Below are 10039 nucleotides of genomic sequence, written 5' to 3' on the forward strand. Positions count from 1 at the left end.
AATGGGATGCACAAGCCTGGAGATGTGGTTCTAGGTGGACTGTTCAGGATCCACTTCTTTGCTGTCTTTCCTGACCTGCCATTTACATCAGAACCACAACAGCCTACATGTCGTGGGTGAGTCTCTTAGCACAGCAGCAAAAACCAAACCTGTGGAGTATCAGTCCCTTTTGTGACATGTATTTATATTACCAAATATTACTCTTTAAATATACTGCTTATAATATCATAATTGTTTGCTCAATCTATAGTTGAGCAACATGTACATATTGGCAGAGTTATTACATGCTGTATTTGTCACTATTAACCACAGGCATTTTTTGTGTTAGTTTTGATGTTGTAGGATTTAGACGGGCACAGACCATGGCCTTTGCTATTGATGAGATCAACAGAAACTCCAACCTGCTACCTAATGTGACTCTGGGATACAGTCTTTATGATACCTGTCTAAACATAAGAATTGGATTTTGTGCAGCATTGTCCTTAGTCAGTGGTCAAGAGGAGCAGTTTGTATTAGACGAGACCTGTGTTGGAACCCCTCCAGTAGTGGGGATTGTGGGTGATTCTTCCTCTACACATTCTATTGCCATCTCCAGTGTCTTAGGCTTGTACAGAGTGCCCATGGTAAGTTTTGAACTTCAGCATCTAGCAATGATTTTATATGACCTTGGTTTAATTTCGGATGTGATATCAGTTGTAACTATGGAGTAACTGACGTTAAAAATTAAATAGAAGGTCTGGAATATTTTCAAGATCTAAACTCTCTTTCACAGGTGAGTTATTTTGCCACATGTTCCTGTCTGAGTGACCGGCAAAAGTTTCCATCCTTCTTTAGGACAATACCAAGTGATGCTTTCCAGGTGAGCAAATATCAGCAAATAAAAAACATAAAAAAAGCACAACAGAAATTCCTCAGAAAGAATGATGCTTCCATGCAATATTTAACTATCTCTATATCTATATGTTCATGTATACCTATGCTATCTATCTATCTATAAATATATGTATATACTATATATATATATATATATATATATATATATATATATATATATAGCGAGAGAGAGAGAGAGAGAGAAATACATATAATCCTTTGGTAAAATGCCAGCAATATTTTTTGTCACTGATAGCGCTGTTTGATGTGAAGAAGCTGAAAGGCAACAATTAAAAAAACGTTCACTGTTCCACCTGCTCAACAGGTTGAACAATGGAGAGAATATTTCAGCCTGTACACTAATCCTTTTGCGGTGTGTTCACTCAGGTGCGTGCTATGATCCAGATTCTAAAACACTTTGGCTGGACTTGGGTTGGCCTGTTGATCAGTGATGATGACTATGGACTTCACGCTGCCCGATCCTTCCAATCTGACCTGGTTCAGTCTGGGGGAGGCTGTCTGGCCTATATGGAGGTTTTGCCTTGGGACAATGACCAAGATGAATTAAGAAGGATTGTGGATGTAATGAAGAAATCAACAGCTCGTGTGGTCATTTTGTTTGCACATGAAACTAACGTGATTAATGTCATCAAAGAGGTGGGCTTGAAATGAAACTAATTATAAGTGAATATAGTGATGAAGCTCAGAATTTTGTTGTTTAACTGAAATATTAATGTTACAATACAATGGCCTGTGATATATATATATATATATCTGTGTATATACATAGAGAGAGAGAGAGAGAGAGAGAGAGAGAGAGAGAGAGAGATAGTCACACCTCCTATTTGGAACAGGCTCTTTTAGCAGAATTTAAGTTCTTTAACAAATTTCAAGGCAATCCATTTATGATAGTGTGCCTAACTTTGCTTATAGACTGTGGAAAAGGCAAGATAACTTGTTAACTTCATTTTGATGGTATGGAAGTGTGAATGTCTATATTTATTATAATGTACAGGTGGTGAGGCAGAATGTGACAGGCCTGCAGTGGATGGCCAGTGAAGCTTGGACAGCAGGAACTGCGCTCCACACTCCCCACTTCATGCCACACCTGGTTGGCACACTGGGTATCTCCATCCGTCGAGGAGAAATCCCAGGCCTCAGGGAATTCCTCTTACAAACACGTCCTGACCTACACAACAACAACAGCTATGGAAACAGCATGGTGAGAGTTTAACTTTGCAATCTGACCGAGGCATTACAGGACAAATGTAATTATGTATAAAAGAGGTATTTTGAATATATTTCAGATCAACCAATTTTGGGAATACACATTTCAGTGTAGATTTGCACCACCTCCAGCAGGTTGGGTAGATGCTGGGGGAGGATTGTGCACTGGACAGGAAGATGTAGAAGATGTGGATAATGAACACTTGCATACATCAGAACTCAGGCCAGAATACAATATCTACAAAGCTGTGTATGCACTGGCATATGCCCTTGATGACATGCTGCGTTGTGTGCCAGGCAGAGGGCCTTTCAGAGGACACAGCTGTGGCAATTTGAAAGAACTGGAGCCATGGCAGGTATGATATCAGTTGGAGGCAAGCATTGGCCTGGTTTACTTGGAAAAAAAAAGAAATAAAAAAGTGGATTTTTTCCATTTGAATAAGCTCTGAAAACCTTTGCTTTTCACAGAAAATAAGCTCTGTGAAAAGCAAAAGTTGATGATTCTTACATGTTTTGCTCAGAAAAATATATTTTTTAACCATAAATTCAATCACCAGATTGCAAGACCAAGCCAATTTTAGGCCTTTAACGAGGTGCACCATGGTCAGATGATCACAATTTCACCATCTTCCCACTACAACATAATATACAGAATTTACTATAAAGTGATAAATGTACAAGTTGGAAAGTTCGAGTTAGAATTGTATGTAAAAGCACAAGTAAAAAATATTTTGCTGAATACTGGGTATTCTTGTACGCTCTATAGTCATATACATTGTATCTTTTATTATTCTATTCTAATCTTTCATCTTTGGTTTTTCTCCATCCATTATTCTCATATTCACACAGCTGGTGTATTATTTGGAAAAGGTCAACTTCACCACATCATTTGGTGATCAAGTGACATTTGATGAGAATGGTGATGTCTTACCAATATATGATATCATGAACTGGCTGTGGCTCCCTGATGGAACAATTAAACTTCAGAATGTGGGTGAGGTTAAGAAGTCAGCCTTCAAAGGTGAAGAAATCTCCATTGATGCAGACAAAATCTTCTGGAACTTTGACTCAAACCAGGTTGCTTCTGATTTATTAGATGCCTACTTTTTAACACATGGATAACTGATTATAACAGTGCAAATTCTGCAGAATAACACATAATTGATTTTTATAGCCACCCCGGTCAGTGTGCAGTGAGAGCTGTCCTCCAGGTACCCGTGTGGCCAGAAAGAAAGGAGAACCTGTGTGCTGCTTTGACTGCATCCCTTGTTCTGAGGGAAAGATCAGCAGTGAGACTGGTTAGTATACAGTTTTAAACATTGCAGTTTAGAAATATGATATAAACATGTATCTTAAGACTGTCTCTCTTTTCACAGACTCATTGGAGTGCACCAGTTGTCCAGAGGACTTCTGGCCCAGCCTCCAGCATGACCACTGTGTTCCCAAGAAAACAGAGTTCCTCTCCTACCATGAACCTCTGGGTATTGGCCTGACAGCTGCTGCATTGCTGGGCACCTGTATGTGTGCTGTTGTCCTGGGCATCTTCATCTGTCATCGCAGAACACCAATAGTACGCGCCAACAATTCAGAACTGAGTTTTCAGCTGTTGCTGTCACTTAAGTTATGTTTCATGTGTTCACTGCTGTTTATCGGTCGTCCCACGCTGTGGACATGCCAGCTGAGACATGCAGCATTTGGGATCAGTTTTGTGCTTTCCATCTCATGTATCCTGGTGAAAACTGTGGTGGTCTTGGCTGTGTTCAAGGCCTCCAAGCCAGGAGGTGGAGCCAGTCTGAAGTGGTTTGGTGCTATGCAGCAGAGAGGGACAGTCATGGTTCTTACTTCTATTCAGGCAACAATTTGCACTGCCTGGATTGTATCTGCCTCACCAGTTCCTCATAAAAATACTCACTATTACAACGATAAGATTGTTTATGAGTGTGTAGTTGGGTCCACAATTGGTTTTGCAGTTTTGTTGGGTTATATTGGCTTCCTGGCTGTCCTCAGTCTTTTTATTGCATTTATAGCAAGGAACCTTCCAGATAGTTTCAATGAGGCCAAACTCATCACTTTCAGCATGCTGATCTTCTGTGCTGTGTGGGTGGCCTTTGTCCCTGCTTATGTCAGCTCACCAGGCAAATATGCAGATGCAGTGGAGGTATTTGCCATCCTGGCCTCCAGTTTTGGTCTCCTGGTAGCACTGTTTGGACCCAAATGTTACATAATCCTGCTGAGACCAGAGAGGAACACAAAGAAAGCTATCATGGGTCGAGGCATTGAGACAAACAGCAGTACTTAATTTCACCAAACAGATTCATTTGAAATGTACAACAATGCAGGCAGTTAATAATGACAATAGCAATGTTAACATGTTGAGAAAGCAGAGCTAATGCTAAACAAATTTACCTGCAATAATCCTTACTCATGTAACACTACTGCTAGGATCAGTACATACATTCTTTGCCTTTTCCTGAAACAAATCGGAACAATAATTAATCCATCCACTAATCATAACTTGAAGGACTCTAGTGTGAATAGTCTTTTTCTTTTCTGTACTGTGTACAGCTGCAGGTACTTGTGTATTTATTCTTTTTGAATGCTCATCCTTCCCTTATTCTTGCATGCTTTGCACCCTCTATATCCTGTTTGCTGCTGTGACATTGTAATTTCCCAGTACTGGGACTAATAAAAGCATTATATCTCTCTCTTATCTCTTATGGATATAAAATTTGTTTGAATAAAGATGATCTGATTTCATTTGATAGTGTCATTTATTTGTGACTTGTCTGGAGATGAGGTAGACTTAAATGTATGCTCACCAGTTTTTACATTACCCAGAGATTCAGAAACCTTTTTTTGTCATCTTCCAATTTCCAAATATCAAATGTTAGTGTGCGATATTATGCCTGTCCATTCCTCCAGTGACATTGCCACCTCCCCAGGTCACTTCACTGTCACATTCCATCTGTTTAGTGGTTCCCCTAAGACATCTTCTCAGCGTTCTAGCCCAAAGAAAACAACACAAAGCAAAAAAACAAAAGTAATCCATTGCCAACTTGCAGTGTCCTTGCGTGTTCTGCCTACACAAACATAGCTTACAGTCCAAGGAAGGACTTACTACCTAAGCCAATTAGGTTATGTAATTAGTCCGGTTCACTGGTTTGTTTGTTTATCTGTTTGTCATCAGGATTACAGAAAAACTACTGGTCCAGCTTTCATTATGCTTGGTGGAAAGGTGTATCATGGTTCAAGGAAAACCCCTGACCTTCCAAATCATGGACCAGTAGAATTTGGTTGACCCCTTCCCCCTGGCTGGAGAGAGCTGCAGTGGTCAAGTCAGCTAGACGATGAGGTCAACCTATAGTCTGACCGCACAACCTGCCCACTGCGCTTGGCTGTGGATCACAAGTCAAATACAGAAAGAATGATACCCTGAAACATCCCCTGCACAGGAAAATAATTCTAACGACAATAATAATACAGAGAGTAGAAGAGTGGATGCTTGGTTTCGGTGGAGGTATGCATAATCCAAGAACTTGTCGAGTTTGGTAACGATGAGTGAATCCTGGATGGGAGACTTCTTTCAAAGCAAAATAAATAAATCAATAATAATAATAATAATAAAAACAATTCTCATAAAATACTGTAATTAATATAATGCACAGACCACAATCAAAGCAGCCAACTAGAAATTAAATTTGGGGTTGGGAAAATGGCTGTGGATTGATTTTAGGCCCTGCCCACGGTTTTGCTTATGCCCTGGTGGGTGGTGTTGAAGATTAAAAGCTGCAAGTCAACAGAAAAGGCAATACAAACAATTAAACTGACTGGACTCACAAAAGGGCTAAACAAGAGGAAAGTCATGCAGGCATTTTTAGAGTTCAACTTGCTCTTGCTTGTATATTTCATATTGTTGTATCCCTTTTTCTCTTCTGCTGAGTCCTCCTCTCATTCTTCCTCCTCCTGCCAGTTACATCAATATTTTTATCTAAATGGGATGCGCAAGCCTGGAGATTTGGTTCTAGGTGGGCTGTTCCAGATTCACTTCTTTACTGTCTTTCCTGACTTGTCTTTTACATCAGAACCACAACAGCCTACGTGTCATGGGTGAGTCTGTTCGGACAGCAGCAAAAACCAGAAACTGGAGAGTGTCAGACCCTTTTGTGACATGTATTTATATTATCAAATATTACTCTTTAAACATACTGCTTATTTTTTAAGAATTTTTACGATCCAACTGTCACAAGTGTTTGCTCAGTCTATAGTTGAGCAACATGTACATATTTGGCAGAGTTATATGCTGTATTTTTCAGTAGTAACTAGTTGTATTTTTTGTGTTAGTTTTGATCTTATAGGATTTAGACGGGCACAGACCATGGCCTTTGCTGTTGATGAGATCAACAGAAACTCCAACCTGCTACCTAATGTGACTCTGGGATACAGTCTTTATGATAACTGTCTCAACATAGGAATTGGATTTCGTGCAGCATTGTCCTTAGTCAGTGGTCGAGAAGAGCAGTTTATGTTAGACGAGACCTGTGTTGGAACCCCTCCAGTAGTGGGGATTGTGGGTGATTCTTCTTCTACACATTCTATTGCCATCTCCAGTGTCTTAGGCTTGTACAGAGTGCCGTTGGTAAGTTTTATACATTACCATCTAATGATGATGTCAGATAACCTTGGTTTTATTTCAGATTCGGTGTCAGTTGTAAATATAGAGAAATTAAACTTGGAAATGAAAGAAAAGTTTTGGAATCTTTTCAAGATGCAAATTCTGTTTCTTTCTCAGGTGAGTTATTTTGCCACATGTTCCTGTCTGAGTGACCGGCAAAAATTTCCATCTTTCTTTAGGACAATACCAAGTGATGCTTTCCAGGTGACCAACTATCAGCAAAATTAAATGCAGAAAGGATAGCATATCAAACAATCCTAAGAATGTTTATTCACTGCCATGATAAATCTCTCTCTCTATTTATATATCTTTTATGCACCACGAGTCATATTCTATTTGTTACTGGTCTCACACAAAGCTGCAAGGCAATAATTAAAGGTCCACTCAAGGTCAAATGTTAAACCTGTTCAGCAGGTTTTTGTAAAAAAAAAAAAAAAAAAAAAAAAAAAGAGAATACTTCATCAGTACTCTAATCCTTTTGTGCTCTATTCTCTCAGGTCCGTGCTATGATTCAGATTCTAAAACACTTTGGCTGGACTTGGGTAGGTCTGTTGATCAGTGATGATGACTATGGACTTCACGCTGCCCGATCCTTCCAAGCTGACCTGGCTCAGTCTCATGTAGCTTGCCTGGCTTATTTGGAGGTTTTACCTTGGGACAATGACCAAGATGAAATTAGAAGGATTGTGGATGTGATGAAGAAATCGACAGCTCGTGTGGTCATTGTGTTTGCACATCAGAAGCACATGATTAACATCATGGATGAGGTTTTTGCATGAAACGAAATTTTATTATTGCTCTTTATAGTGATATATTCAACATTTTGTTTGAAATGCTAAAGCTACAAGATGACATTGGCCTGTGACACACTTATGTAATTAAATTAGTCACATATTCTATTTGGTGAAGGCCCTGTTAGCAGAGTTTTAGAGTGAAATCAGATGTTAAGACAATTGTTGCCAAAATCCATTTATGATGATATGCATAACCTTGCTCATAAATTGTTTAAAACATTTGATTGAATGCGCAGGTGGTGAGGCAGAATGTGACAGGTCTGCAGTGGTTGGCCACTGAAGCTTGGACAGCAGCTACTGTGCTCCACACTCCCCACTTCATGCCATACCTGGCTGGCACACTGGGTATCGCCATCCGTCGAGGAGAAATCCCAGGCCTCAGGGAATTCCTCTTACAAACACATCCTGACCTACATCATAACAACAACTATGGAAACAGCATGGTGAGCATTTAACTGTACAATCTGATCTAGAAACTGAAGCAAAAATACAATAATTTACATCACATTATTTTGAATATATTTCAGATCAACCAGTTTTGGGAATACACATTTCAGTGTAGATTTGCACCACCTCCAGCAGACTGGGTAGATGCTGGGGGAGCATTGTGCACTGGACAAGAAGATCTGGAAAATGTGGAGAATGATTTCTTGGATGTTTCAGACCTCAGGTCAGAGTACAATATCTACAAGGCTGTGTATGCACTGGCATATGCCCTTGATGACATGCTGCGTTGTGTGCCAGGCAGAGGGCCTTTCAGAGGACACAGCTGTGGCAGTTTGAAAGGACTGGAGCCATGGCAGGTATGATATCAGATTACATGCCACCTGTTTATCTGGTGAAATCATGTTGTTGAATATTTCTTACATAAGGCATCTTCATGTTGATAAGGCATCTTCACTGTCTTCATATGTGCAGTATGCATTTTGATCACTGAATACTAAGTACTGCTGTGTACACTGTAGTCATATACATTATACATTGTATGATTCTGTTCTAATATTTCCTCTTTTGTTTTACTCTAACCTTTTATCTGATATTCACACAGCTGGTGTATTATTTGGAAAAGGTCAACTTCACCACATCATTTGGTGATCAAGTAACATTTGATGAGAATGGTGATGTCTTGCCAATATATGATATCATGAATTGGCTGTGGCTCCCAGATGGAACAACAAAACTTCAGAATGTGGGTGAGGTTAAGAAGTCAGCCTTCAAAGGTGAAGAACTCACAATTGATGCACACAAAATCTTCTGGAACTCTGAATCAAAAAAGGTTTCCTCTGAATTTTCAGACAGTTTTTTTAAATAATATCACTGTCAGTTAATGTGGATGATTACAATATTATGTTTTCACCAATAGCCACCCCGGTCAGTGTGCAGTGAGAGCTGTCCTCCAGGTACCCGCATGGCCAGAAAGAAAGGGGAACCTGTGTGCTGCTTTGACTGCATCCCTTGTTCTGAGGGAAAGATCAGCAATGAGACTGGTTAGCATACAGTTTTAAACACTGAAGTTTAAAAATATAATATAAACATGTATCTCAACACTGTTCCTCTTTTCGCAGATTCATTGGAGTGCACCAGTTGTCCAGAGGACTTCTGGCCCAGCCTCCAGCGTGACCACTGTGTTCCCAAGGAAACAGAGTTCCTCTCCTTCCATGAACCTCTGGGTATCTGCTTGACAGCTGCTGCGTTGCTGGGCACCTGTATGTGTGCTGTTGTCCTGGGCATTTTCATCTGTCATCGGAGAACACCTATAGTACGCGCCAACAATTCAGAACTGAGTTTTCAGTTATTGCTGTCACTTAAGTTATGTTTCATGTGTTCACTGCTGTTTATCGGTCGTCCCAGACTGTGGACATGCCAGCTGAGACATGCAGCATTTGGGATCAGTTTTGTGCTTTCCATCTCATGTATCCTGGTGAAAACCATGGTGGTCCTGGCTGTGTTCAAGGCCTCCAAGCCAGGAGGTGGAGCCAGTCTGAAGTGGTTTGGTGCTGTGCAACAGAGAGGGACAGTCATGGTTCTTACTTCTATTCAGGCAGCAATCTGCACTGCCTGGATTGTATCTGCCTCACCAGTTCCTCATAAAAACACTCAATACTACAATGATGAGATTGTTTATGAGTGTGTTGTTGGGTCCACCATTGGTTTTGCAGTTTTACTGAGCTATATTGGCTTCCTGGCCATCCTCAGTTTTCTGATTGCATTTATAGCAAGGAACCTTCCAGATAGTTTCAATGAGGCCAAACTCATCACTTTCAGCATGCTGATCTTCTGTGCTGTGTGGGTGGCCTTTGTCCCTGCTTATGTCAGCTCACCAGGCAAATATGCAGATGCAGTGGAGGTATTTGCCATCCTGGCCTCCAGTTTTGGCCTCCTGGTAGCACTGTTTGGACCCAAATGTTACATAATCCTGCTGAAACCAGAGAGAAACACAAAGAAAGCCATCATGGGTCGAGGTATTCAATAA

General features: G+C 40.4%; 2 protein-coding genes across 2 annotated transcripts; both read left to right on the plus strand.

The window, feature by feature from the left end:
• Nucleotides 1-362: 362 nt before the first annotated feature.
• LOC124059205 (extracellular calcium-sensing receptor-like) lies at nt 363-4537 on the plus strand. Its single transcript, XM_046389034.1, has 6 exons — nt 363-623; nt 1261-1455; nt 1889-2095; nt 2950-3177; nt 3275-3398; nt 3477-4537. The coding sequence occupies exons 1-6, from the start codon at nt 363-365 to the stop codon at nt 4397-4399; spliced, it is 1938 nt and encodes a 645-aa protein (XP_046244990.1). The 3' UTR covers nt 4400-4537.
• Nucleotides 4538-6082: 1545 nt separating this feature from the next.
• On the plus strand, nt 6083-10039 carry LOC124059400 (extracellular calcium-sensing receptor-like). The gene is made up of 9 exons (XM_046389345.1): nt 6083-6207; nt 6442-6736; nt 6890-6976; nt 7270-7539; nt 7803-8009; nt 8094-8369; nt 8615-8842; nt 8930-9053; nt 9132-10039. Exons 1-9 carry the CDS (start codon nt 6098-6100, stop codon nt 10037-10039), a joined length of 2505 nt encoding a protein of 834 aa, XP_046245301.1. The 5' UTR covers nt 6083-6097.

Source organism: Scatophagus argus, chromosome 5 (genome assembly GCF_020382885.2).
Source record: "Scatophagus argus isolate fScaArg1 chromosome 5, fScaArg1.pri, whole genome shotgun sequence".
Classification (NCBI taxonomy): domain Eukaryota; kingdom Metazoa; phylum Chordata; class Actinopteri; family Scatophagidae; genus Scatophagus; species Scatophagus argus.

Coding starts and splice junctions, on each gene's coding strand:
- LOC124059205 (XM_046389034.1), top strand. CDS start 363: ATGGCCTTTGCTATTGATGAGATCAACAGAAACTCCAACCTGCTACCT. Junction 1,456..1,888: donor AATTAAGAAGGATTGTGGAT/GTAATGAAGAAA, acceptor TATAATGTACAG/GTGGTGAGGCAGAATGTGAC. Junction 3,178..3,274: donor GGAACTTTGACTCAAACCAG/GTTGCTTCTGAT, acceptor TGATTTTTATAG/CCACCCCGGTCAGTGTGCAG.
- LOC124059400 (XM_046389345.1), top strand. CDS start 6,098: ATGCGCAAGCCTGGAGATTTGGTTCTAGGTGGGCTGTTCCAGATTCAC. Junction 8,010..8,093: donor ACAACTATGGAAACAGCATG/GTGAGCATTTAA, acceptor AATATATTTCAG/ATCAACCAGTTTTGGGAATA. Junction 8,843..8,929: donor GGAACTCTGAATCAAAAAAG/GTTTCCTCTGAA, acceptor TTTCACCAATAG/CCACCCCGGTCAGTGTGCAG.